Source organism: Drosophila nasuta, chromosome 3 (assembly GCF_023558535.2).
Source record: "Drosophila nasuta strain 15112-1781.00 chromosome 3, ASM2355853v1, whole genome shotgun sequence".
Lineage (NCBI taxonomy): Eukaryota > Metazoa > Arthropoda > Insecta > Diptera > Drosophilidae > Drosophila > Drosophila nasuta.
The window spans coordinates 38844035-38870717 of record NC_083457.1 but is presented as its reverse complement, the minus strand read 5'-3'; the positions used below and the strand labels follow the sequence as shown (position 1 = coordinate 38870717).

Sequence of the window (26683 nt, the reverse complement as noted above, 5' to 3'; positions counted from 1 at the left end):
GCGAGCTTTTCAGCAGCACCACTTTTTTGTTTATTTTGCGCATATTATTTTACTATGCTCTGAAAGCTAATAAGATTTCAAGAACATTAAAAATAAAAAACTGTTTTATTGAGTAACGGAAAAATAAAAACCACTGCAGTATTTTGCTCCTCAATTACGCCAGTGCTGCCCAACTCCTATGGGTGCCAATGAATGGACTATAATAAAATAATACCAATATTAATACATTTTTAATATTTTTAACATCCATATTGCATTTTTAAATGTTATAATTTTCTTTTTCCTCGTCTGTCATTATTACTAAAAACGATCACATATTCGATATGTGTCATCGAATGTTACTATGAAACAAAACAAAACACATTCGCCAGCCCTGGTCTGACCGACTGTTCACGTTATTTAGGCAAAAATCAGAAATAGCTTAAATTTTGTAATAATAAAAATAAAAATGGTTGGTTGGAGCCGTTTGCTATTGCCAGCGGCGCAGGTCGTCAAAAATCGTGCAGTGATGCTAACACCCGAGTGCCGAAGCGGTAAGCATAAGTAATGGGTTTACCAAAACAAACAGTAAACAGACTTGTTCCACATTACGCAACCGTAAATTCAATACATATCCTTCAATTACTTGTAGCGCTGCAGCAGCAAGTGCGTCGCATGGGCGGTGATCATGGACATCATCACATGACCGTCAAGCCATCGCGCTTCCAATGGGACAAATTCAAGGATCTGTTGCACTTTTACGTAATGATTGGCGTCATTCCGATCACAGCTCTCGTCTTCTACGCCAACGTCTTTGTTGGACCCGCGCAGCTTGCTGAGACGCCCGCCGACTACGAGCCCAAGCACTGGGAATACGAGAGGGTACAATCATGGGTGATCAATCAGTTAGACACCGATAATAATGTGTCCTTTGCTTTTGTAGAACCCAATCACTCGCTTTATTGCACGCTACATTTTGAGCTCGCAGCAACAGGAATACGAGAAGGCGTGTCACAATCTCTTCGAGGAGAACGAGAAGGCACAAATTCGGTAAGTAAATAAGTAGAATTCTTTGTTGATAGACTATTAATTTCCATCTACTTTCCCTTAAGCCTGCTCGAGGAAGAGGTGCGTCGTAAGATGTCTGAACGCAACGATTATCAGGCCTATTACTATCGCCCAACAGTTGCTAAATATCACAGGGTTTCCAAGGAGGCGGCTGAAGAACTGGAAGCTCTGCGCGGCGACTAATTCAAATTATATTTGTTATTATTTTGCAAATATGGTCGTTTAATGAGACTTGCAACGGGGCGTAAAATAAAAGTTGTGAAAATTTATAAGGTTTTCACTGCATACAATTAAATAACATAAACATTAACGCATAGTAGAAATAATAAATACTTAAAAATGATGTTATCCAAATATCGATTTTAGCCCCACGCCTGATTCTTGCAATAGTAAAGAACCAATTTTCCATTGGTGCCGTGACAATCATATAGATTCTTTATGATCTGATCTGGAGCAGGCGCAAATGTTTGATTCACATACAGAAACTGCATAAGGAGATATAAGTTAATACATATTATAGAGCATAGAAAATTTACTGCTTACGATTTGCTCATTTTGATCAAGCTTTAGATATTTGTGTATAAACTTTTGTATCCAGCTAACAGTCTTGTTGGGATCCACCGTCCACGTGCGCTTCTTGATGATGGGCACATTTCCCGTGGCATTTAGCAAAACACATACTTAAAGCAAGAACATAAACAATCAATTAGCTAAATAATCTAATCATATGCGATTTTAGCTTACTTTTGGCTGCGTCTTTGTCATTGGGCGTTGTGGAGGTAATCGATGTTGTGTTGGCAGCAGACTGTGTTTCCTCAGTGTCCGTCATAGTAGTTGTTCTTGGAATGTTTAGTAAATCACGCTAAATGTGCTTTATTTTGTAAATAAATTATCTCCGCATTTGGTGCAAAACCTTTGTTGTATTTCTCTGCGAGGGATGCACGCTTGTTTCGAAATGAATACAATCATGGTCTTGGTATATTGAACAAGTTCGATTCGTAGCAGCACAAATAAATACACTCATTAAACTTACTATTCGTTCTAGGAAATATATTTCGAAATACACTGTAATCCAGCCATAACAAGTTTTTAGCTTAAATAAAGTTATAAAGTATAATAAAGAAGTATGCCGTAGTTTTGAAACTAATAGCAGTATTATGAGTCAGTTCAGCAGTAATTTAAACACTTGTAGCTAAAAATACCAAAACATGAAGGTTTGTATTTTTGGAAATTTAGTTTGCGGTAACACTACATCAACCACACGTGCAGTTTTATTGTTTAAAACGGTGCAAGTGATTTAATAATGAATAACAATCTATTTGATGGTTCTGACGAGGATGCAGATGATCTGCAGATATCGACAAATCAGGACTATGCCAAGACATACAACAGCTTGCGCAAAAAAGAGTTGCTGCAGAAATGTAAACCAAACAATTAATGTTTCTATGCAATGAACTCAAATTAAATTGTTTTTGCAGATAAAGATCGTGGCCTAGATGTCTCCGAATCGGAGTTGGATAGTGACAGTGAGTCTTCTGAAGAGGAAGAAGTCGATGTTAAGTTTGATCAAGAGTTCTTTAAGACGCTTGCATCGTTGAAGAGCAAAGATCCCAAAATCTATGATAAAGAAACACGTTTCTTTAATGACGACGAAAGTGAAGCCGATGATAATGAAGAGGAAGGAGCAGCTAAAAAAAAGTCAAGCAAGGCCAAGCCGGTAACACTAAAGGACTATGAGCGCAAGGTAATTCTCGAGCACAACGGCAAGTTTGAGAGTTCCGATGATGAGCCAGAAGAACGCGCCCAGTCTCCGACCGCTGTGGAGGAAGAACGTCGTCTGAAGGCCGAGTTTAGAAACGTAATGAACCAAGAAGACGATGGCGAAGACGAGGAATTCGGTGGCATCTTCAAGAAGCGCACAAAAACTAAAGCACAAACCGATGCCGAAGAAGCAGACTTTGCAAAATGGCTGGCGGGAAAGCAGGCGGATGCCGAAATCGAGGCGAGTGCCAAGCAACAGTTGGCGCCGCTCAAGCAGTACTGGAATAGCAGCAAGTTAACGCAAGGTGAGAGCTTTCTGCGTGATTATATCTTGAACAAAGGATACGCAAACACAGATGCCTCAGAGATTCCCACGTACGATGAGATTGTGGGTGATACGGCGCCTCTGTCCGATGACGAGCAGGAGCTAGAGAAGCAAGCAGAGTTTGAACAGAAGTACAACTTCCGTTTCGAGGAGCCAGACGCGGAGTTTCTGAAGCGTTATCCCCGTACCATTGAGCAATCGATTCGTCGCACCGACGACAAGCGTAAGGAGAAGCGCAAAGAGCTCAAGGAGCGCAAGCAGCAGGAGAAGGAGCAGAAGATGAAGGAGCTGGATCTCATCAAGGACATGCGACGTAAGGAGATTGAAGAGAAAATACGTAAATTGAAAGCAGTGACGGGCAACGATGAACTCGGTTTTAAGGACGATGAACTCGAGGAGGATTTCGATCCTGAGGCGCACGATCGACGCATGCAGGAGCTGTTTAACGATGACTACTACAACGTGGACGAGGGCGAAGAGAAGCCCGAGTGCCCCTCGGACATTGAAGAACTCGCACTGGAGGACTGGGACAACTATGATCCCGGGCAGCATCATGATTACGATGAAGATGGCGCACATTGCGAGGACGATGACTTTAACATGGACTGTGATTACGATCCGGCAGCAGCGAAACAGCAGATGCAACAGGAGCTTATCGAGAGCTCGCGTGGTCGCAAAGGTCGCAAGGGCAGACGCAATAAATTCATGGAAATGATTCAGGCTGAGAAGCCAGTGTTTAATCCCGAGGATGAGCAGACATATGGCGACTACATTGATGAATACTATCAGCTGGACTACGAGGACATTGTGGGCGATCAACCATGTCGCTTCAAATACGTGGAGACGACACCCAACGATTTTGGCCTAACCATCGAGGAGGTAACCAAAAACTTTTTTAAACTTTTGTTGATCATTTACTAAGTGTTTTTCTATTTTAGATACTGCTAGCTAAGAACAAGGAATTGAACCAATGGGCTAGTTTAAAGAAGGCAGTGCAGAATCGTCCGGATTACGTGGAGAAAAAAGAGCAACGTCTGTACAAAATGAAGGCCAAGAACGAGGATCTCAAGCGCAAGATCTTTAAGAGTTTGTACGGCGATGGGTGAGTGGAGTTGGCAACGATTTCAATTACCTTTTGCTTTAATTTTGTTTTGCTATTTTAGATCTGATGATGAGGAAAAATCAGAGGAACAATCTACAACGCAACTGGTTACAAATGAGCAGCCAGCTGCTCCAGTGGTGGAACAAACTCCCGCAGAGCCGCTGTCTAAATCCAAAAGGAAGCGTCTCAAGCGCAAGGCAGCTGCAGCAGCTGGAGCAAGTGCGACAGTCACAAGTATAGCAACCACGACAAGCGCAACGGACACAACAAGCGAAGCAACCACTTCAATCGAAGCAGCCACTTCCAACAAACCTGATGTATCAACTGAAGCAGCTGCGACAACGAATGGAAATAAGGAACAGAAGAAACCTGCACAAAAGTCGCCTAGGCCAGCAAAGAAACAGAATGAACTAAAGAAAAATACGCCAGCCAAGCCGGCAAAACAACAGAGTTCGCCATCGAAAGCTGCACCGCCGCCAGCCAAGAAGCAAAAGCTCGAAGTAACGGAGCAAACTGGACCAAAGGATTCGGGCAAAACGAACGCCAATAATCCGTTTGCCAAACAGAAATATCCACAAAGCATCGAACCCTTAAAGGCAAAAGGTGGCCAAAGAAATGGAAGAAAACGAAATGCAACAGCTCGCCAACCATTTAATAATCAAAGTAGGCAGAAGCCAGCTGGAGTGGGAGCTAAAGGAGGCGCAAGTACTGGAGCAAATCCCTTCAAGAAAACAGGCTTTAAGGCAAATGGACCACGTGAAGGCGGCGACTTTAAAGCGCGACCCAAACGCGATTTTAAAGGCAAAGCCAAGTCGAATAATGCCAATCCTAATGGCATTACGGACGATCGCCTCAAGGCTTACGGCATTAATCCACGTAAATTCCACAATCGCCAAAAGTATGGCAAGAAGGAGCAGTAAGATTGGCAGAGAATTGTAATATTATTATTAACATATTTAATGCGAATTGGTCTTATGTACATAAAATATTAAAAACAAATTTTCACACAGTTATGAGTTTTGAAAAACAGTTAGAAAATTGCAGTCGAGTGTGCTCGACTATGCCCGCTAACTTTTTCAGAGAAGTTAAAAACATTTAATGAGTTGTTCTAATGTTTGCCTCGATTGTAAATCCTTAAGATATTTTAGGTATGTCTTTCGTTGTGTTTTAAAATTCCATGAAGCATTTTTTAGTTTTTAATCAGATCAAATTCAAAAATCTCACTTTAGTAGCTTCCGAAGGCTGGTCAATAACTTAAATGCCTCTAGCTCTTATAGTCTCGGAGATCTAGGTGTTTATACAGGACGACAGGCAAGCAGACGGACAGCACAAAACACTCTTCTTTCTTAAAGAGTAGCGGGTATAAAAACAAATTAATCGAGTGGTCTAATCGATTTCTGTTGCCTGTTCTGCATCAGCGGAATCGGAGTTGGCAACGTCATCGTCCTCGTGCCTGCTCGTAGCACGATCCAGCTGCAGTCGACGCTCCTGGATACGCACACACTTGGGGCAGATCATGTTCTTGCGGGTCAAGCAGACGCGATGGTAAATCGAGTTGCATTGATCGCACTTGATGCAACCGTCGTCAAAGGGAAAGATCACCTCGTTGTTGCTGCAAATCTCACAGATGTACGCCTTGGCTAGGCACATGTCACAGCTACGAATGTGGGAGTTAAACACTTTAAAGACTCCCTGTAGAAACTCAGCCAAGGCCCCCGATTCCGCTTGGATGAGATCACGCAATGAATAGAATTCATTGGATTGCGCTAAATGCCGACGACCGCTCAGCTGTTGCTCCACTAGCTTCTGTTCCACGGCCAACTTGCAGGCGGCTAAATAGTGTCGCATGTGCACCAAGTTCTGACGCAGTTTCTTGACGGCGCACAGCTTCTCGAGGAACACAAACAACTTGGGATTCTCCTCTTCCAAACGTATCAACGGTTTGTTGAGGAAGAGTTGTATCTCCTGTAAGGCGGTGCGTGAGACACGACGTGGTGTGAAGTCCCAGTTATGCACGATGCGGGCGGGGACAATGAAGCTATCGTTCCAATGGCACGAGGGGCAATAGTAGAGACCCCGATAATCACAGAGACGCGGCTCTATCCAGGAGTTCTCTGCAAGCAAGGCATGTTAATCTGTTTACTAGTGAAGTGACTCATTGATACTCACTGAAATTGAGCAGCGTGGAACACTCGGCGCACTTGTAACGCTGCTCCGATAGTCCAATCTCTGGACAGATTTCGGCGATGGGATATTGACGCTCCGAGACGAGTACATGAGCGCACACACGCTGCACACTGTCGATGCACTTCTGATGCACCAAATAGCCGCAATCACTGCAGATGTACGCAGCCTGCACAACTCTCCAGATGATCCCGGTGCAGTGATCGCAATAGAAACGTTTGGCTGCTGCCTGTAAACGATTGCGTGCGCTGGGATGATGGGGCACAAAGTGATGTCCGACCACAGATTTAATGGCATTCATTACGACCACATCGTCCATGTTGTTAGCCAGCGTCTGTGCCTCCTCCAGCTCCTGCAGCGAATAGCGCAGGTCAACCAGATGTCGCACCAGCCATCGACGCTCTTCGCTACATTCATCGCTCAGCAGCACAAGATCACGGCAGTGGGCAATAGCCGCCTGTAGGTCCTGTATGTTGGCATCTGAAGTGAAGATCAGGCGCCACTGTTCCTTCACCAGCGATGCGGGAATGGGCAACGCCTTGTAATCCGTGTGTTGCGGAGCGCTTTCCTCAGACCCCGATGTCGACTGTGGATGCAGATAACTTGACGCTGTTGATGTACTGTCATTCACAAATTGCGCCACTGCCCCGGGTAAGCTAGTGAGACTCTCGCGCCAGGAGCTCATCTTAATTATTTCGATCTGTTTACAAATGAGTTTTTTGCGTCTTCTTTGTTTGGCACTGAATCAGTGTTGCCACAAATATTTTGGAGTAAAATAATATTAAAATTAAAAGTTAAAATGTAAAAAGAGAAAAATAATTATTTAAAATTTTATTTTACATTTATTTTTTCTTAAACTGTGTTTTTTATTTACATAAATTTAGTTGTTATATTTAGTTATTAATACTCTTCATATGGCGCATTTTCCAATTTTGAATTGCCTACTGTAAATGTTAAATAACATGTGACTGCCAATGTTAGTTTAACATAGCTCTTTTGCGCTCTCACGCATCTTTCTCTCTCGTAGTTTCCATTGCCATGTGAATGGCATTATATAAGAAGAAGCAGTCATATTTTTTTTATAATTGCGAATTTTTTGTTGGAGCGTGCGTGCAATGTTGTACTAAGTCGGCATTTATTATTAACTATTTTATATACTGCGGTGGTGTTACTCAACGCGTATCGCCAATCAATTATTAGAGCCTGTCAGCCAAAGGAATTGTGTGTGCGCGATCAACGTGTGTTTTTGGTGCTATTTTCGTGCGGGATTTTCCTCTCATTTCTCCACCATCACATTCACATTGCCCGCCCTGTTTGTCGCAGACGCCGCTAAATGTTAAATTTTATGTGAAGAAAGAAAGATTATTATTTGTTGCGGCGCAATCAACACTAAACTAATCTCGCGCTATCAGTGGTCAATGTATTGCATCCGCATCCCCCACATCTGCAACCGCCTTCAACTTGGAACATCAATAATAACGGCAACAATCGTTCATTGTTCGCTTACAATTGCAATAATTTTGGGAATTGATAATACAAATATATGAAGTAGAAATCAGCTTTAATACGAAGCATTAAACATAAGGCGACACAGGTGAGTTTCATACATAAATCAAGCTGCTGCTGCAGTCGACCGCATTTTTCTGCAAGCATGTGAGTGAGTATGAGTGTGTGGGTGTATGAGAGGCTACATGTGTGAGTGAATATCTCGTGTGTAGGTCGTGTGTGTGTGTGTGTGTGTGTGTGTGTGTGTGTGTGTGTGTGTGTGTGTGAATGCTTGTTGATATGCTGCTGCTCTGCTACTAACTTTTGGTTAGATTACGTTGTGCTGTGATTCTCTTTTTCGCACCAATAATAATGACAGCAGCAGTTCAGTAGCATGTGCAGCCGCCACTACAGCAGCCTCATTCCCCATTCCCATTCCTCTTCCATTCATCACTTATGCATGTATTTATAGCGCTCGGTCGCAGTCCATGTGCGATGGATTTTTTGCCTCTTTCTGACACTTTAACGTACCGTATGTGTATGTGAGTGTGTGTATGTATTTCACATGTGTATAAGTTTAGACAAGTTTTTATTCGATACATTTTGATTTGTTCTCAAATATATAATTCACACTTTTGAGGCCAACACTCAAAATATTCGTTTAATTGGTAGATAAAAAAGAAAACATGTATAAATATAGTATCTAAATAACTGTATTTATTTGTGTATCTTATCATAGATTATTTCACTAATTTGGTAATGTTTTTGTTGCGTGGGCGCTTAATAAAATTCATCCACACACACACATACAGACATTTGGACATGTGTATGTAGATAGCCTACATACACAAACAAATATAGAATATGTAGGTGCTTATCGACAATGACACATATATGGTATCAACATGTGTTTTTCGTTTCGTTCCTTTTACAAAGCAATAACAAAAACAACAAAATAATGATTGTACTAGTTTGTGCATTTAATAGAGTTTGGCTTTTATCAATTGGCAATGGTTATGGTCCGGTATAAACAATTGGCCATACGATGCAGCGAATTCATTTATTCTACGACACGTATTTAAAAGTGCCAGCTCTTATCTATTAGTATTTCTCTCACACTCCAGCATGCGTTTGAATGCAACCTGTTATCTATATACATATGTACGTATGTGTGTTGCTCTCTCTCTCTCTCGCTCTATTTCCCACTTTCGCTCCTCGTTCAGAATGAGGAAGCAGAGCATTGGCAAGGCGATGATTACCGCACCGATTATTTATCGTTAGCCCTTCGATTACATGTTGTGTGTGCGTGCTTACAGTGGGTCATAGTTTATTTTGTACAGTTTGACTAATTACCCACGCGAACGCGAAATAAATTACCTCGCTTGCTTCTACCTGCATTCGCCATTTTGTTACACAATTCCCCGAAAATTGTCAAAGTACGAAATGTGCTGTGTTTCACTGTAAGCTATCGTAAATCTCGTTATATTAGTTTAGTAGTATATGAGAATGTTCGACAGTAGCATATTAAACTACTATAGACCATCGTAATTCACTTGTTTGTCATGAGTACAGCGTCGTCGACGACGGACATGGGAAGGTCACAATTAGTTGACAGCCACGTTGGAGACGTGACTCTGAAACCGGCAAAAAAATATGCTTGTCAAACCCTTTGCTTTGTGTGAAATTCAGAATTTCACATCTCCACATGTTCTCGACTTGCTCACATGATGTTGATGACGAATTCAGTGAACAAGCTGAAATTTCATGTTGAACTCTCCATTTACTTCAGTTTCTTTATTTTTGCCTCAATGTGGCGTGTCAGCGGCTTTACTTTGAGCCCTGAGGCGAAACGATAACGATGAAGCTATGGCGGACATTTTGAATGTGCTGCGAGCATGTGTGCGTAGTCATGTGTGTGTGTGTAGTTATCGCTGGCGAAGCTTTACGTATGAAATTTCAGTTTTGGAGAATGCCAAATTGGAGATTCAACGATAAAGCATGAGTCAGCACTGGGGTTTATTGGCACTTCGGTCGGAGGTTTTGTTTCGGTTTAGCTTCGTGTGCAAAATTTGGAGGTATTTCGTCAGCGCAACTGATGATCAACATAAATCTTCACAAAACTGGTATATGGAACCTAGACGCATACATAGGAGAATGTACTTGTAAACCTGCCACAAGACGATGTTCTGTTTGAGATAAAAATATTCGATAAAAGTCTGCAAATAAACATTATTATATACTTAAACAAATTGGAAGCCGTTGCGAATAGTTGTCTTTGCTTGTTTATTTGATTTTTCTATTTATTAAACAGAATTCTGAAACTCATTTATGTGATCAACAAAAAATATTGCTCCTAGATAGCAATAAAGGTGATGTGGCAATCTAGCATAGACATAACTTAAATATATGCAAATAAATAATATGATTAAATTGTTAAAAGATGGTATAATAATGGAATCTGATTATGGAAGATAAGTTTGTAATTCGTATTTCTAGAATGGTAAAAAGCTTTGCAATATCCTGTTTTAAAAATGGTTATTTGTAGCTTTTATTAAACATAAGATCATTCATAAAACCTGGATCCTTGGAATCTACTGTCCAAAGACAGATTTACAAACTCATTAGTTAAGTAGCTAATGGTGAAATTAGAATTTAATCCTTAAATGACTGTAACTAAATTAAAGAATAAAAGAAATATAAAGACAGGAAATTCTTTTATCATAAACAACATACCTAAGTTTTAAGTAATTATTATTAAAATATACTTGTAATCAGAAAAAGCTTTCTCGCGTTTTTTTGCTTTGACTACACTTTTCCTATCATCGAAAAGTAGCTTGATAAAACCTTTCGCTTTCAAGTAAATGTTTAAATCATCATATTTTCCGAATTAAGTCGACAGCGCATCAAAGTCGAAGAGACAGAGATTACATAATAAGTTACAATGTGTATCGGACCTCAGCACTTTTCCCCATAACTATAGCTTTTAAACTTTTTACGATGATCGTTGAGTATCGCCCTGAGTAAAGTGTCCAGCGATGGGTGCCACGCCCCACGTTCCAGATACGATACTATGGATGGAAGATTATCGCATTGAACTGGGCGCGACGACACCTTTGTAACAGATCGACAAACACAACCCACACAGCAACAGCAGCAACAACAACAGCAATTACAACAAAATATAATTCAAAAGTTGACTATAAAAACAAACTGAAAGCAACGCGCGTTGTTCAGTTTTAGTTGTGTTGTGCTGTGATCAGGTGGAAAGCGCGTCCGAAGCTCATCGAGGTGGGTGGAAGTTAATGGTACTATATATTCGATATAGTACACTGCTGGATTTAATCTCCATAAGTTCACTGAAACGTGTAGTACATAAAACAAAAATTAACTGCTTAAAATAACTGATAAAACTAGCTGCAAAAATGCGATAACGATTTGTGTGTTTTTGAGTTTTTTTTTTTAATGTAGCATTGAGTTCAATTCAAAGGCTACCGCAAAGTGCACGCAAAGTATAAGTATAGGCAGTTTTTCGCTCAGTGTTTTATTATGTGTGATTTCATGAGAATCATGCAAACTGAATTTAAATGAGGCTTGATTACAAATACAAAAACGATTGGCGGTCAGCACTTGACCAATTGACTGAGTTGTTGTCTTGATTGGGAACGACAAATTGAGGAATTGCAAGAGCACAAAAAAATAACCGCAAATAACAACAAAAAGGGCACTAAGAAAAAAAAACAGATATGTTTCTAAAATAAATTTTCGGGTGAGATTTTTGCATATCGGGCAAGATTTTGATTGATTTTTATTGTCAGATAATTAAGTGTCGTTGATTGAATTGAACTGCAAGCAAGAAAAGTGTTGTCGAAGTCGGTTTGACTTGACTTGGCAACAAGTGCCGTGTGTCGTGTCAACCTTTCACCTTCAGGGAGGCGTGTCCTTGCCAATATGTTGAAAGTGCAATGCCAATGGCAGGCACCGCCCACTTCCTGTGTGACCTTCACGCGCCCAACTTTATGCAACACCACGCGGCAACTGCCACGCGGCAAGCAAAACGATGACGTTTCGCTTTTATTAGGTCGATGATAGCCTGGCTAACAATTGCGTAGGCTCCCACTCTCTTTGTACCTTCATCAACGGTATTTGCCACCCACACACGCCCCCTTCCTGTGCTTCATGTGTCGTAAATATTTGTACCCAAAGTTTTATCAATAATTGGTTTCACCCGTTTTGCTCGTTTGCTGCAGAAATAGAAATTCAAAACTAATTGCCCGGTAGCTCGCTTGTTCACTCAGTGCGCAATTGCGAAATTGTTCAAATCAGAAAACTAACAACAACAACAACCACAACAAGTGCAATAACAAAGCAATTTGCAGTTCGGTTTTTAAGGGGCACGTTGCTTGTTTGTTGTCTTTCACTTTTGCCACGCGCCATTTGCGGTTGCAGCGGCAACTGGTGACGTCGTGGTTTCCACAACTTAACTAACTATATATATCTGCAATGGTATTATATACGACACCCGCGTGGTATCATTTTACGTAATCTCTGCAATGGTAATTAGCTTTTGCAACGATTTCTTACGACTTCTTGCCTTCAAGAATCACAAATCTCGGGCACAAATGTATTTTTAATTTTTGGTTGAAGTGTGCGATTAGTGTGCAAATTAACTATATAATAAGATATCGATAAGTAACGTGAGTTCACTTTAAGTGTTAAATAAATAAATGACAATAATTGATTAAGCAACAACATATTTAAGGCAAGCGCACAAGCTACTGCGATTTCTATATAAACATTTAACAGGAAACTATCTCTGTCAAAGCTGCCTCAACTGTTTATAAATTGCGCCCATTGAGAAGCAATAACAGCGGGTATTGTTTGTTTGTGAAAGAGTGTGAAACGAAGAGTCGCTTCTTATCTATTATAGTGTTTAATTATGATCTGCATCAAGTGTCATAAAGTGGTTTATACGATGTCCGTCTGATCGTCCGTCTAGCTGTACTAGTGCATTTATCCTAGTATTCATATAAACTAAAATCTTAACTATAATTTGGTATGCGGGTTTTTAGGATCTAAACGCAGCTTGAATATATTTATGTTTTTTTTTTGTTGTTGTCTGGAAATTTAATATAATAAGTGTTTTGATTTCTTTAATTTAAAACTATAATTAATATTGAAATTAAATTTAAACAAAATTTGATCTTTTTATCTATCTATTATCATGCTAGGAAATAAAATAAATAAAAGTGTAAACTTGAAGAAATCATCATTAAGATTAATATAAAACTGAAGTCCTGAAATCTAAAAAAAAGGTAAAGCAGAAATTTAAAATTGAATAGTAAATCTTAAAGAATTCATGTAAATACTATCTATAAATTTATTTTACTTATTGTTTAGAGTAGATCAAACTTTTATTTTCCCTCTACGCGAGTTTTTATTAAATTGGTAGTCTTTTTGAATTATTAATTTTCAAAACTATATCTTTAACACTAGTTTTGTGTGGCGAAAAATGTTTACTTAATATGAGTCTGGAACATTTTGGACTCTATGGTATATTTTAAGTATAGTACTATATAACCATATATAGTCCTTCATACATTTCAGTATTTTTGCGATTTATTAATTCGGTATAATATTTTTAATAATAATAATTCAAAATGGATGCAGGGTATCGCACAGTCGAGCACACTCGACTGTAGCTCTCTTACTGGTTTAATGATTTATTTATTATTGAACTGATTTAAAGCTGTGGAGTTCTAATAAAGTCAAGCCAATTATTAATGCTACTTGCTTTCCCACACGGAATTAGAACAAAATAAGTGGAGCTTATAAAGCAAGCAATTTTACACCTACTTTAAACTGATTGATTGACTGCTGCTTGTTGCGTCTCCGCTTTTGCTGCTGCTGACCAAAAAGAAACAGCGACCAACAAGAAATGCAATCGAAACGCGCCTTTTATGGGTCATCTCGAAACCCGGCCCCATCGAGTGTGTGTGTGCCACAACAAACTACGACCATATTGGGGAGGCAGAGAGCGAGAGAGAAGCAAAGCGATCAAGTGGCCGCCAAATGAACTTGAACTTCCGCCCGCTGTCAGTGTTTTGTTATTGTTGTCTCGTTGTTTATTTATTTATTTCTTTGTGTTGTATACAGCATTTAGTTATGCAATCGTATATATGCTTGTAATTGCGATCGAGGCACATGCGTAATGAGTGTGGGGGTTTTACACACACGTCCAAATGCGTCCCATACAACAACATCGACAAGCACACGCTTCACTGAGCCGGCCAAAAGTTTGCTAATTCCGTTTCGCTGTTTTCGTTTCATTTGCAGATCCAACAAAGCGCGCGAATTGATGAATATATAATGAGCAGATCGTGGCACAACAAAACTATACTATAAAGCCAACACCAACCCAAAACGACAGCCGTAGGCAGTAGTTGAATCTGAAGCTGCGACAGAGGATCGAGCAAGGTTTTTGAGTGTGTGGTGTTGAGAGAGCGAGCGATCGAGTGAACCGTGTCGAGATGGCACGTCACATTATGGCCGTGTGTGTGGTGTGTCTGCTGTGCGCACAGCGGCTGCACTGTCAGGATCACATCGAGGATCTGCTGGCCACACAACGCACCGAGGAGCAGTTGAATGCGCGACTGATTTATGGCACGCTGAATCCCTCCAGTGAAATAACCACCGATCAACGGCAACTGGCCGATGAGGATGATACGCAAAACTACAGCACAAGTCCGCCCTACAGGAGACACAAACGTCATGCCGGCCATGAACACGAACATGGCCAGTCCGCCGCCCACAAACATGTCCCGCAAATCACGGAGTACTTTTTGCAGCAACTGATGCCGCAGCAAGTGCTCAACGCCAGCAGTTTCCAAAGCCTGTTGCAGCAACTGGGATTGCAACAACTCATCAACAGTAATGGCACCGTAAGTACAACAGAGAAATGTAAAAGTTTAATAACTTTACTAATTGCAATTGCATTCAAAACTTTCAGTGCGTGGCAGCCGAACATCTGGTGCATCATGTGCAACCGCATCGTCCTGGTCATCACAGTGAAACAGCTGCTGAGCAGCCGCTGCTGTTGACCAACTGCACACTGTCACCAAATGGAACCAACACAAACGTAGCCTGCGCACCATTAGACAGCTCCACGGAGACAACGACTGCGACACCGAAAGCACCACACTATGAGCTCGACGAACAAGACTTGCTGCATCTGTGTCCGGTGCTGTTGCACGGACTGACTAGCAACAGCGGTGGCTGCATAGAGCCAGCGGTTCTGGCTGAGATTGACACCACCGAGCTGCAGCAGAAGGGCGACATCTTATATGGTAAGTATTTAAACTATATATTAAGAATTTCTATCAAAACTAATTTGCGTTGCTTTTGCAGTGTGGATTTATGCCTTTCTGACGGTGTTTGCCTGCGGCTTGCTGGGCCTGGTGGGCGTGGCCATTATACCATTCATGGGATCTCGCTATTACAAGCACATAATACAGTATCTGGTGTCGTTGGCTGTTGGCACCATGACAGGCGATGCACTGCTGCATCTGCTGCCGCATGTAAGTGAAATTTTCTATAGTTTAAACCACTTTCCTAACTCAGATTTTCTTTCTCCTTTTCAGTCTCTTACTGGCCAGGACGAGCACGGCATGATCATGAAGGGTTTAGGCTGCTTGGGCGGCATTATTTTCTTCTACGTGACGGAGCATGCGCTGACCATGATATCTGAGTGGCGCAAGAGCGTCGAGAAGAAGGAGACAAAGAAGCCATCACGCGCTAAGGTTATGCGTGATCCCGACTCGTCGGTGAACAATTCAGTGGCCGGCGACAAGATGTGCAAGCAAAAGTATAGCTCGTATCCGTATTGCTACGATGAGATCACCATGAACAACAAGCAGGATGTGTGGATGCATTTGCCCGATGAGGGCACACCATCGGCAGCAATTGCAGCAGCTGCGGCAGCAGGAGCTGGTGGCGATGCAGCGTCTGGGGAGTGCAGCAATCGGCGCTGCGACAAGGCGGCAGACAACGAAGGCTCAAGTGAGGCGGCAGCAGCGGCGCAATCGTTGCTCTCCACGTCGCACAACAACTATGCCGAGATGAATAACCATCATCACAATCACAACCACAACAATCATCAGCAGCAGCATCAACATCATCAGGATAGCAGCAATACGGTGACCACAGAACTGGATAGCAACACAACAACAACGGCAAATGGAGGCAAAGATAAGAACGATCATGTTACAGTTATTTTGCGAGAACATGAATCCTCCCATCATGGACACAGCCATCGTCATGGACACGTGCATTCGCCGCCGGATACGCTCAGTGCTGTTGCCTGGATGATTATTATGGGCGATGGCCTGCATAACTTCACCGATGGCATGGCCATTGGTGCCGCTTTTGCCGAGAATATTGCCGGTGGCTTCTCCACCTCGCTGGCTGTCTTTTGTCACGAATTGCCACACGAACTGGGCGACTTTGCCATCCTTATGAAGGCGGGCATGTCTGTCAAATCGGCTGTGTACTACAATCTGTTGACTGGTGTGCTTAGTTTCATTGGCATGATCTTTGGCATTGTGTTTGGACAGTCGCAGGATGTGGCTAAATGGATGTTTGCTGTCGCCGCCGGTCTTTTTATCTACATTGCTCTGGTCGATATGGTGAGTAGCTGCAGACTGCTAAGAATTGAAGTGATTTATTAATTTTTTGTGTGTTTTGCAGATGCCTGAGATATCGGCTGCTCACAAGTCGCTGACACAGTTCATGCTGCAAATACTGGGCATGCTCAGCGGTGTGGTCATTATGCTGCTCATCGCCTTGTATGAGGGACAATTGATGAACGCCTTTGGCACTGGACCAGCAGGTGCAGCGCACCATCAGCATGTCCACTAAAAAGAACGGCAACTAAGGAGAAGAAAATGTGAAAGGAAAAACAAAACAACAAAAAACAGTTCGGCTGAGAATCTTGTGGCGTATTATGTGTCTTTCGATTATAGGTTTTTATAGCATTAATTTTTGTATAATTGTAGTAGTTATGTTATATTATTTACCTCAGCCTCACTCACACACACGTATACACCCGTAACACAACCGCGCCACAACTTACACAGAGATCGCATCCAAATAAGAGTCGCATTTGTTAAACAGTTTATGAAACACACACACTCACACCATTTGTTAACTGCCACCTGAAGCATTGTCAGCAAATTGATTTTGTTCCTAATTCTCTCACCCAATTTGCTTTCGTTTTAGCATCAGTTCAATGAACATACAAATCTAACACACAACCTTACACTTATTTAATGTAAGTAAGAAACGTCAATGTGGATAAGCTATAAAGTGATTATGAATTTAATAACCATAAAGAAAAAGCAACTGATGAATTTGCTATCAACAACAAATAACAACCGCAACAATTGAGAAAACAACAATTTTGAAAAAGAAAAACTTGCACTGATCAAGAGATATGATAGATAGGTTTAAGAGCAGCACGTATGTATGTTTGCATACATGGAAAACAATTACATTTATGAATTGCGATTCAATAATCGTAGTGTATATGTATATAAACAACAATTATATATACAGATAGTTTTTTGTATTGTATTTCACGTAGTCCGTAGGGTGTGCACGTTTATTTCACAGACGTCACACGATCACAAGTTACAAGAGGATAATAAGGAGAACTATAAAACTATAAAATAACGTAAACGAAAGAAAACCAAATTAATTCAAATCTACACTGCACTCTTTCATACACCCCCCGAAAACGAAAACCATTAATGACTTCTTTTGGCAGTACTTAACATCATGTACTACTTACTGTTTGCAGTCCACCACATTATTGGAACTTAATTTATTATTATTATTATATCGTAGTACGATTAATTAAGGCATGCTCATATTACCTCCTTTTTGGCACCTACGTTTAATTATGATTTTTTGTAATAAACAAGGTTTATAAATATACAAATACATATATGTAGAACTTATATATGTTTTTTGCTATCAGAGCAATTTTGTGTTTTATTCTTTGTTTTAAGACTCGCACGCACACTCCACTAAAACAACACACATACACTCTGAACTAAATGTAAGTGATTGTGATTAAAATTGAGTAACTAACATTTGTAAAATGATATGAACCCCCCGGAAAGACTATCAACTGGTGGAGAAGGACGATCTTAGGAGGATAAAGCAGTATAACCCACATAAGCTGAGCAAACTAACAATACTACTTATGTTGTAATGCCCCACACACTATAAATGTATATGCTAACGAGGCAATAAAACCTATTTAATTAGACTCTAAGCTCTACACAACTATACAACACAACATACTATGATGATGATATGAACGAAAAGATAACATTTTTTGAAAAAACAAACTACTTTGGTGATATCAAGCAAAAGGCAATTGAAAACGAAATAAAATGTACGAGTACTATAAATAAATAATAAACTTAAGTCTATGCGCTAGAGCCTGAAATGCATACAATACATTCTTTAAATAACAATTATCAGGCTCTAGTTTGCACTTTCACGAATATGCTATATTTTTAGTTACATTTTCTTACCGTATAACGTGAACCACTCTTTTAGAACATCAGAATAAATGTTTCCACTTCATACGACTTCATAAAAAAAAATTAAAAATTCTTTTAAATGTTGCGCGCGCAATGTTGGGAACAGCGTGACCATAAGTTCACAAAAATACTGAAAATATACCATGGTCTGCCTTGCATGGGGACATTTTATTAAGCGGTGGAACTATTCTAGAAATTATAAAATATTGCTGATGTTCTACTTTTTGATATCCAGTTTTTATTTAAACAGAAATGGACCCTAAAAAATAAAAATTTAATATATTTAATAAATGGCCACACTTTCGATAACAGTCTCTTCTTTATTTAACGGATCTTGACAACCCTTGCTATGTTATTGGTAGAAAAGGCCAACAATAGTCGCGCTGTCAAACTGTGAAAGATGCAAGCGACCGGGTCGAAATTACTGCTGCCAACGATTTGCAAATTTCTGGCCATATTCTGCATAATTGTACAAGCAAACTATGTGGCGGCCAACGTGAATCCCAGTGCCATTGGTGTGCATAGACGGTTCGAGTACAAGTACTCGTTTAAGCCGCCATATTTGGCACAAAAAGACGGCACCGTACCGTTTTGGGAATACGGTGGAAGTAAGTAACGAAGCGGGGAGATGGGGGACAAGCTCCACGTCAGTTGTTTTGGCCGTCTCTAGTGGCAGTTGAGCGAGTGCGAGCGAGACGGCATGCGAGGCCAGCATCAGCAAACGCTGAGTGAAACAACTTGACACAAAATCGCTCAACACAAAATTGTACACGCAGGCACTTTGTTATTGAAATGCAAATCAACTAAAAACTTAACTTAATGCCAACCAACTGTTGCTCGCAACAATTTCAGATGCCATCGCTAGTGCAGAAAGTGTACGCGTGGCGCCTTCATTGCGCTCCCAGAAGGGCGCCATCTGGACCAAATCCCAAACAAACTTTGACTGGTGGGATGTGGAGATTGTGTTCCGTGTAACGGGACGTGGACGCATTGGTGCCGATGGTCTGGCCTTCTGGTACACCACCGAGAAGGGTGACTACAATGGCCCGGTGTTTGGCTCGTCGGATCGCTGGAACGGCTTGGCCATCATCTTCGATTCATTCGACAATGATAACAAGCACAATAATCCCTACATCAGTGCTGTGCTCAACGATGGCACCAAGCAGTACGATCATACCAACGATGGCACCACGCAACTGCTGAGCGGCTGTCTCAGGGATTTCCGTAACAAACCATTCCCGACGCGTGCCCGCATCGAGTACTACAACAATGTGCTCACCGTGCTCATCCACAATGGCATGACGAACAACAACGATGACTACGAGATGTGTCTGCGTGCTGATGGCGTTCAGCTGCCCAAGAACGGTTACTTTGGCATCTCAGCCGCCACTGGCGGCTTGGCCGATGATCACGATGTATTCCATTTCCTGACCACATCGCTGCATGCAGCTGGTCAGGTGCAGGAGCCACCCAAGGTGGACAACCAGGAGAAGCTGACGCAGGAGTACAAGGAGTATCAGGAGAAACTGGAGAAACAGAAGCAGGAGTACAAAAAGGAGCATCCCGATGAAGCGGTAAGAATATCACGACAGGAAACGTGCCAAGTTGTTATCGCAATGCTTGTGTAATCCACGCTGACATTTAATTTGTGCTGTCGTTATCTGACACCGCTGATAATGCGTATGATTTAAAACAGTTTTACCCTTTTCTGGCAAACTATTTCGCAGCACAAAGACGAGGAAGAGTGGGAAGAGTTCTACGAGTCGGAGAATCAACGCGAACTGCGACAAATTTGGCAGGGACAAAGTCAGATCGCTGAGCATCTGCGGGAATTGTCGCGCAAGGTGGACGAGATCATTGGCCGCCAGGAAAACACACTGTCGCTCGTGTCGCGTGGCTTTGCTGCCTCTGCTGGCCAAGCGCTGCCACCTCCAGCGGCTGGACAAGTGCCCGTTCAACAGTTGCCCGCTGTGACAGGCGCTGTGACTAGACAAGATGTGGATTTGCTTATTGCCAATCAGAATGTATTGCTGAGCACCATACGTGAAATTCGTCAGCTGGCGGGTGATATCAATGTGCGTACTGATAACATACAAATCAATCAGAAGAATGCGCCCACGGCCCAAATTCAGTCGACGGGCTACGATGTGCAAACGCTGATCGCCGAGATGCGTGATGGCATGAATCAGGTCAAGCAGGGTATTTCCCATGTGGGTCAAAGGTGAGTTTGCTTCATTAGAAATTAGGCAAGACAATAGTATTTAAATCATTTGCTTATTGTCTTACAGATTGGGCATGCCTCAGGGTTCGGCGCAGACAGCTCCTTGCCCCACCGGCAACTGCGTGGGTGTCACGTTGTTCCTAAGCGTAACCGTTGTGCAACTGCTGCTAGTATTTATCTACAATATATTCAAGTAAGTGGTGACAGTGACATCCATCTTCATTTGGAGTTGATAATTAATCATCATCAATTTGTTGTGTTTCAGAAATCGCAGCGAGGCGCAAGCGAAAAAATTCTACTAAGCTTTAACGCTTAGTCAACCAATTGGCAACACAACAATGCACTCACACATATATACACACATGCAACATACACACACTAAAACACACACCTGACTAGGCGGCAACTAAATTTAGTTGAAATGAATTACTTAAGACTTCAGCGTAGTTTGCTCTACAATATTGTATAATTGTTTTTTACGTAGACCTAATTGATTTCTCCCTTGTAATCGATCGTGTGACTTAAACTGAAATGAAAGTGAACAATTAATCTGATCAATGCAGCAACAAAAAACCAAAAAAGCGAAACAAAAGCCTCATGACAAAAGCCACAAGACAAATAATGTTTGCAGTTGTAGTTCAACTAAATAGAGTCTATTATTATTTCTACTTATGTGTATGTTAACCATCATCCCAAGCATCTTGTTTATTTCGGTCTACTCTCAAAAACTGTGCATATCATCAATGTGCAGAACATGAACTATGAACTCTGCATTTCACTACAAAAAAAGAAACAAAAATGTAAAATCTAATGATAATGCATAATGAATTCCGTAAATTTAGCAAATAATAAATACTTGTATGTTTTTTTATACGTTACATCGAGCTAGAGCGTCTGAGTCTTCAAGTTAAATTGGCTTCAAGATCTTCCAGACAAAAAAAAAAAGATAGAAAAAAAAACACCAAGATAAAAAATCCCATTTCATGTGCTGTACAATAGACGCGACACATTAAACAAGTTTTTCAGCTTTTGTTATTAGCATGAAATTTAATTTATGTGATGAATTTCTCACACTTTGTATGTGTAGTTTTTGTTTTTCTTCGCATAGACGTTTTATACTGAATATTATATAATAATTATACATAATAATATAAAAGGAAAAGCGTGTTTTTATATGTTCCATTCCAGTCTCAATGTTTAAAATGAAAAAAATATTAAAAACAATTTATAGAAAACAAATTTGAAAATATTAAAGCAATGTGTTTTGTTGTTAGTTTTTAAAGATATTATTAAATTCCTATGACCCCCAAATACCCTTCTTTAAGGATTTTGGGAGAAGTAATAGCAAAAAAAAAAAGAAATCGCTGTTCCCCTCGACAATGCGACAAAAATGGCGCCAGCGTGTCGACATTGCAACATCGCCAAGAGGAAAGAGAAGCCAAAAAGTTTGCCCATAAAATGTTACTGCCATTGGTTGGGTATTTGTGGACAGGCATCCAGAGGAGGTCTGGGTGGGCTCCTTTTACCCAACCGAGCACAAAAAACCCCAGTCAAAAGATAAATGGACAGAAGCCAACAGCAGTCGCGGTAAAGTTATAAATTTTGTTTTCGTTCCTCGGGTTTGGGTTGCGAGTCTGGTTGGATGGATGCTGCTGCCGCTTGCCAAGTATATAGAGCCATCTCTTATGTAACCCCAACTGGGTATTATGTACAAGGAAACACTGACATTGCGCAGGACCAGTAAAATGTTTGCCCCTGGCCGGGGGAGTTGAATGGCTGTTATGTTTTTATAACAGCCAATCGGCATCAGGCATACAAAATGGCTGCGTTTTGTTTTCGGGGGAATCTGCTGAAGCAATCTAATATAACTACGACAATTAAAGGCTTTAAGTTATTTGAATTCGTTGATCAAATTGTCGAGTTAAACTAAAAAGTTATGGGACAAATATAAAACTACACAATTTTACTTTTAAATTTGCACATTAGAACTTTTACGCTTACATTAAACTACTTAGAAATTGCAAAGTTTTTAAGCCATGTCTACGAAAAGAGAAGAAATAAGTATCATACCGCTCAATTAGTTCCCGACCCGACATATATGTTATTCTAAAGCATTTAAACGTAAATTTATCTAGCAAAATTAGTAGCTATTCATTAATTTTTTTATTCTATATAAAATCACTTTTAGCAAGTATATTACAGTATACAAAATAAAAAGAAGATTCACAACAAATGATGATATATACAATAAATTATTATTTAACGCAATTCCAGTTTTTAAATATTTATAATTTTATTATTATTATTATAATTTTATTATGTTAATTAAATTATAGTGTAAAAGTGCTGGCAAAGCAACCGCATCAGACTTGATTAAATTTTGTATGTTTTTGGGGAGAGTTTTAAAATTTAAAAACATGAAACCTTAATGAATGTATTAAACCAAAATTTAGTTAAATAAAATATAAGCCAAAAATGTTCTAAAATATTTAACACATAGTACCCAAATTAATTAAAATACAATAACAAAAATATGTGTATGTTTTAATTTATGAAAAAATAGTACACACTTTCTTAATATATCAAATTTATTATTAAAAAAAATTAAGTATTTTTCGTATTTTGTTTTGGCAGTTTTAAAATTATTAGGTAATTTCATTTTTGTTAATGTAAAACTTGACTTCTGCATTTAGTACGAATATCGTTCATCTTTAATCTGTATGTCGAACTAAGGCATCAATTTCAAATCGTTACCCCTACTTATTTGAAGTTTGGCTTTAATAATCCATAGCGCATATTTACACATCTGTGGAATTTGTCGTTCACCACAATCCATTAGTAAATGAAATTCATAAATCCCTAGCATCGAGTGACGACAATTTGCAACATTTGCCCAGCATTTGCGAAAAAAAAGAAATAAAAACCCAAGTCAAAGTGATGTTACTACAATGTTACAGGGTGGATGATTGTTCAGTAATATAAATGGGTGCTGAGTGATTCTCCTCTATATCCGCATCCATATCCATATCCTGCATCCTTTGGCGACGACAATGGACGAGGCAGCGTGACAAATGTTGCGTAAACAAATGGATTACATTGCAATGGGATATGGTTAGCAGTTCCTCGGGCACAAATACATGATAATGAATCATAAATTTCCATAACTGTCATACGATCCCCACCAGCACATCTGGATTAAAGCAACATTGTTAATTATCGGCAACTGGATTCAATTTGCTTTTCCCAATTAGCTAATAACTTCCGGCGAAATAAAAATTTTGATTGTTTCTAAAAATATTCTTCTTAAAAATTCAATTCAAATTGTACTTAAATTTATCTATCCTGGAGAATTACTTCTGCCCATATTAGAGTCTTGATTATTTCCAAAAATTTTTTTTAAAATGTATTCCCTGAAAAAAAGGTAGATGATATTATATTATTTATTTATTTATTTTTTTAATACTTATAGTTTCCATAATAGAGAAATTGATATTCTGTATTTAACAATTATTCCGCCAAATAAGTTAGAAAGCTGTCTTTCTAATCTATTTTAATAAGTATGTTTATTCTTCTTATAAAATTTATTTAAAATAAATGTATTAAAGGCTCTAACTTTCATAATAATTTTCTTTAATTTGATAACTTCTATAACATTTTCCAGATCATTATCTTTAGAGATAAACGCAGAAAATATCATACATTTTCTTCTTAGCTTCATTATTTAAAAGCAAACATTGTAATGGTATCATATAAATGAATAAATAAATAAACTATAAAGTCTGTCTGCCAGGCTGTCTACATTAATTTGTTGATGATGATGAGAATGCGTTATAGCTGGAGTCAAACTAATTCCAAACCTTGACATTGTAATCGTTGAAAACATACATGAAACTATTTAAAGTGAAAAGATATTTTGAGTGGCAGCAAAGTTCCCGAAATATTGATAAGACTAAATTGTTTGATAAGGATGGTGAGTGCAGAATTAAATGGGCTTCGACAAGGTGATGGATGAACCTTTAAGTCTCAAACTATATAAATAAATACTTTATCGCAATTTCATAAATTAAATTTTATTTGAATTCTGTTGCAATTGTTATGAGGAGAAATTACTGAAATATGTATTTGAGTTAATTTGTATTTCTCTAACTGCTTGTTTAGATATTATTGTACTTTAAATAAATATTTGTATATTTAAAAAATTTGGGTAAGTTTTTTGCGAAGCAAGGGTAACCCCAGTAAGATAAGGAAAGCTTAAATGTTTCATTTCATTTCGGGTTTTATTTTGTTGCTGATTAAGTTAAGAATTAAACATATGAATACAATTTTTATCAGAAATACATTTTTAAGAAATTTCTGTTGCATTTTGTGATGATTAAATATTGCTAAAACAATTGTAAAATGTTTGTTTTCAAATACATACATTTTCAAAAATATTTAATTGTTGTAAGGCCTTAGTTTTGAAATGGAATACTTAAAGAAAGAAATTCCCGTCAGATGTTTAATGTTTGTGCAAATGCTTTAGTTTCCCATGCCATTAGGTCGCGGAATCGGGTAAATGACAAAGGATAGCCCATTAGATACGAGCACAAGTGACGGTATCGTTGCCAAAGAGGAAAAATCCCCCATCCCATCCGACCCTTTGTGACTTTTGCGAAAAACCAGAACAAAACCATCGTAGCTGGATAATATTTTGCGCTTTTTGGTATGACGAATCCACATGTCACACTCTGCACTTTCCTACATGGAATTCCATTCTCATTCCCATTCCCATTTCCATTTCCTTCCCCTGCTCTTACATCCGTTTAGCGGGCAATCAAGCGTGTAGTGCAATTCAATAAGAGCACAGTGGATAGAAAAATCTGAGGATGGGAGGACGAGAGGATGGCGGATGGCGGCTGACGGCGGCGGCGACTTGGAGAACTTTATCAACACCCATGTCGGCATTAGTTTTGTTTACAAACTTTTCGTTGCCTTTTTGACAGCCATTGGCAGCGGCTGTGCTCAGGGTGGCATCGGAGTAGGGGTCGGAGTCGGGGTCGGGGTCGGGAAAAGAACTGTCAGGGGTTGGCCTGCTCGACTGGATTTTTATTTATGAGCACTTAAATCGAAGCGCAAACTACAGAGAATTGCAAACACATTGCATCTACATAAATATGCAATTGCGGGCATGTGAAAATGTTTCGGACAAACTCCCGCTGATAAATGATGAAAAAATTAAAAATAAATACGCGAGTGGCAGATAGATAGATACATGCGGAAGGCCAAACATCAACCCCCAGGTTGACAGTGGGACCCCTTCAAGCATTTTCAGATGACAGCTCCCGATAATGGTGACATCAATTTGAAACTCAATTGAGCTTGCTGCTGCTGTTGTTGCTGTTGTTGTCGATGTTGTTGCTGTTGTTGCTACAAGTTGTTATTCCTTGATAAATGCTGCGCTATCAGCGACGTTTATCGTTGAGGGCCTTTTGACTGGGTGCGACAAGCCAGCGAGTTGGAAACTCTCCTCTCCGCCCACTAGGTAATGAGTCCCCACTCCTCCTATCTGCCTCTCGGTCTGCTTGGGCCAACCACATGTGAGCTGAGCTCAGCTCTGGGGCGTTGCAAGTAGTTACATGTTAAATGCTTGCTTAATTGCAGCGACCGGTCAGATAAATGGCACAAAGATAGCCGCAAGCCCGGTTAAGATGTACTCAGATACTAGTCAGATGTACTACTATAAAAAGTAATGTCTTGTTCCACGGTTCCAAGTATTGTATTGTAAGACAGCTTCAAGAACAAATCTTAAGCAACAAAATAATGAAGTCAGCTTGACTACATGACATCCTTAGTCAGCATTCTACATTTTATTTGCTAGCTTTTATAATTTTCTAGGATCGAACGCTTTTGTATATACTGATAGATATGGAAATCTATACGGAAAAAAGTTTAGAGAATATTAAGTTGATATG

General features: G+C 39.8%; 6 protein-coding genes across 7 annotated transcripts; 4 read left to right on the top strand and 2 right to left on the bottom strand.

Annotated features, from left to right (window-relative positions):
• Nucleotides 1–370: 370 nt before the first annotated feature.
• LOC132788939 (NADH dehydrogenase [ubiquinone] 1 beta subcomplex subunit 5, mitochondrial) lies at nucleotides 371–1353 on the top strand. The gene is made up of 4 exons (XM_060796630.1): nucleotides 371–533; nucleotides 632–861; nucleotides 923–1029; nucleotides 1092–1353. The coding sequence occupies exons 1-4, from the start codon at nucleotides 449–451 to the stop codon at nucleotides 1228–1230; spliced, it is 561 nt and encodes a 186-aa protein (XP_060652613.1). The 5' UTR covers nucleotides 371–448; the 3' UTR covers nucleotides 1231–1353.
• A 36-nt stretch (nucleotides 1354–1389) lies between these two features.
• Nucleotides 1390–2005, bottom strand: LOC132788940 (autophagy protein 12-like). Its single transcript, XM_060796631.1, has 3 exons — nucleotides 1792–2005; nucleotides 1591–1727; nucleotides 1390–1532 (listed from the first exon to the last, which is right to left on the bottom strand). Exons 1-3 carry the CDS (start codon nucleotides 1874–1876, stop codon nucleotides 1410–1412), a joined length of 345 nt encoding a protein of 114 aa, XP_060652614.1. The 5' UTR covers nucleotides 1877–2005; the 3' UTR covers nucleotides 1390–1409.
• A 261-nt stretch (nucleotides 2006–2266) lies between these two features.
• LOC132788929 (protein KRI1 homolog) lies at nucleotides 2267–5244 on the top strand. The gene is made up of 4 exons (XM_060796616.1): nucleotides 2267–2468; nucleotides 2526–4012; nucleotides 4072–4235; nucleotides 4297–5244. Exons 1-4 carry the CDS (start codon nucleotides 2351–2353, stop codon nucleotides 5153–5155), a joined length of 2628 nt encoding a protein of 875 aa, XP_060652599.1. The 5' UTR covers nucleotides 2267–2350; the 3' UTR covers nucleotides 5156–5244.
• A 44-nt stretch (nucleotides 5245–5288) lies between these two features.
• On the bottom strand, nucleotides 5289–7178 carry LOC132788934 (differentially expressed in FDCP 8 homolog). The gene is made up of 2 exons (XM_060796622.1): nucleotides 6405–7178; nucleotides 5289–6349 (listed from the first exon to the last, which is right to left on the bottom strand). Exons 1-2 carry the CDS (start codon nucleotides 7102–7104, stop codon nucleotides 5622–5624), a joined length of 1428 nt encoding a protein of 475 aa, XP_060652605.1. The 5' UTR covers nucleotides 7105–7178; the 3' UTR covers nucleotides 5289–5621.
• A 308-nt stretch (nucleotides 7179–7486) lies between these two features.
• On the top strand, nucleotides 7487–17917 carry LOC132788931 (zinc transporter foi). 2 transcript variants are annotated; one of them, XM_060796617.1, is made up of 6 exons: nucleotides 7487–8013; nucleotides 14238–14842; nucleotides 14911–15247; nucleotides 15309–15478; nucleotides 15542–16585; nucleotides 16647–17917. In XM_060796617.1, exons 2-6 carry the CDS (start codon nucleotides 14432–14434, stop codon nucleotides 16815–16817), a joined length of 2133 nt encoding a protein of 710 aa, XP_060652600.1. In that variant the 5' UTR covers nucleotides 7487–8013; nucleotides 14238–14431; the 3' UTR covers nucleotides 16818–17917. The 2 variants fall into 2 exon arrangements, with proteins under 2 accessions (XP_060652600.1, XP_060652601.1); XM_060796618.1 differs by lacking the exon at nucleotides 7487–8013 and adding an exon at nucleotides 11141–11192.
• Nucleotides 17918–18883: 966 nt separating this feature from the next.
• LOC132788933 (protein ERGIC-53) lies at nucleotides 18884–21986 on the top strand. The gene is made up of 5 exons (XM_060796620.1): nucleotides 18884–19119; nucleotides 19364–20085; nucleotides 20239–20732; nucleotides 20800–20925; nucleotides 20998–21986. Exons 1-5 carry the CDS (start codon nucleotides 18912–18914, stop codon nucleotides 21032–21034), a joined length of 1587 nt encoding a protein of 528 aa, XP_060652603.1. The 5' UTR covers nucleotides 18884–18911; the 3' UTR covers nucleotides 21035–21986.
• Nucleotides 21987–26683: the final 4697 nt, after the last annotated feature.

Bases quoted from the DNA above. Each gene is read 5' to 3' on its own strand.
- LOC132788934 (XM_060796622.1), bottom strand. From the start codon at position 7,104: ATGAGCTCCTGGCGCGAGAGTCTCACTAGCTTACCCGGGGCAGTGGCG. The intron at 6,350-6,404 runs GTGAGTATCAAT...CCTTGCTTGCAG, and splicing joins TTCCACGCTGCTCAATTTCA to AGAACTCCTGGATAGAGCCG.
- LOC132788933 (XM_060796620.1), top strand. From the start codon at position 18,912: ATGCAAGCGACCGGGTCGAAATTACTGCTGCCAACGATTTGCAAATTT. The intron at 20,086-20,238 runs GTAAGAATATCA...ACTATTTCGCAG, and splicing joins AGGAGCATCCCGATGAAGCG to CACAAAGACGAGGAAGAGTG. The intron at 20,926-20,997 runs GTAAGTGGTGAC...GTTGTGTTTCAG, and splicing joins TTTATCTACAATATATTCAA to AAATCGCAGCGAGGCGCAAG.
- LOC132788931 (XM_060796617.1), top strand. From the start codon at position 14,432: ATGGCACGTCACATTATGGCCGTGTGTGTGGTGTGTCTGCTGTGCGCA. The intron at 14,843-14,910 runs GTAAGTACAACA...CAAAACTTTCAG, and splicing joins TCATCAACAGTAATGGCACC to TGCGTGGCAGCCGAACATCT. The intron at 15,248-15,308 runs GTAAGTATTTAA...TTGCTTTTGCAG, and splicing joins GAAGGGCGACATCTTATATG to TGTGGATTTATGCCTTTCTG.
- LOC132788940 (XM_060796631.1), bottom strand. From the start codon at position 1,876: ATGACGGACACTGAGGAAACACAGTCTGCTGCCAACACAACATCGATT. The intron at 1,728-1,791 runs GTAAGCTAAAAT...TCTTGCTTTAAG, and splicing joins TGACAAAGACGCAGCCAAAA to TATGTGTTTTGCTAAATGCC. The intron at 1,533-1,590 runs GTAAGCAGTAAA...CTCCTTATGCAG, and splicing joins TTGATCAAAATGAGCAAATC to TTTCTGTATGTGAATCAAAC.
- LOC132788929 (XM_060796616.1), top strand. From the start codon at position 2,351: ATGAATAACAATCTATTTGATGGTTCTGACGAGGATGCAGATGATCTG. The intron at 2,469-2,525 runs GTAAACCAAACA...TTGTTTTTGCAG, and splicing joins AAAAGAGTTGCTGCAGAAAT to ATAAAGATCGTGGCCTAGAT. The intron at 4,013-4,071 runs GTAACCAAAAAC...TTTCTATTTTAG, and splicing joins TTGGCCTAACCATCGAGGAG to ATACTGCTAGCTAAGAACAA.
- LOC132788939 (XM_060796630.1), top strand. From the start codon at position 449: ATGGTTGGTTGGAGCCGTTTGCTATTGCCAGCGGCGCAGGTCGTCAAA. The intron at 534-631 runs GTAAGCATAAGT...AATTACTTGTAG, and splicing joins AACACCCGAGTGCCGAAGCG to CGCTGCAGCAGCAAGTGCGT. The intron at 1,030-1,091 runs GTAAGTAAATAA...CTTTCCCTTAAG, and splicing joins AACGAGAAGGCACAAATTCG to CCTGCTCGAGGAAGAGGTGC.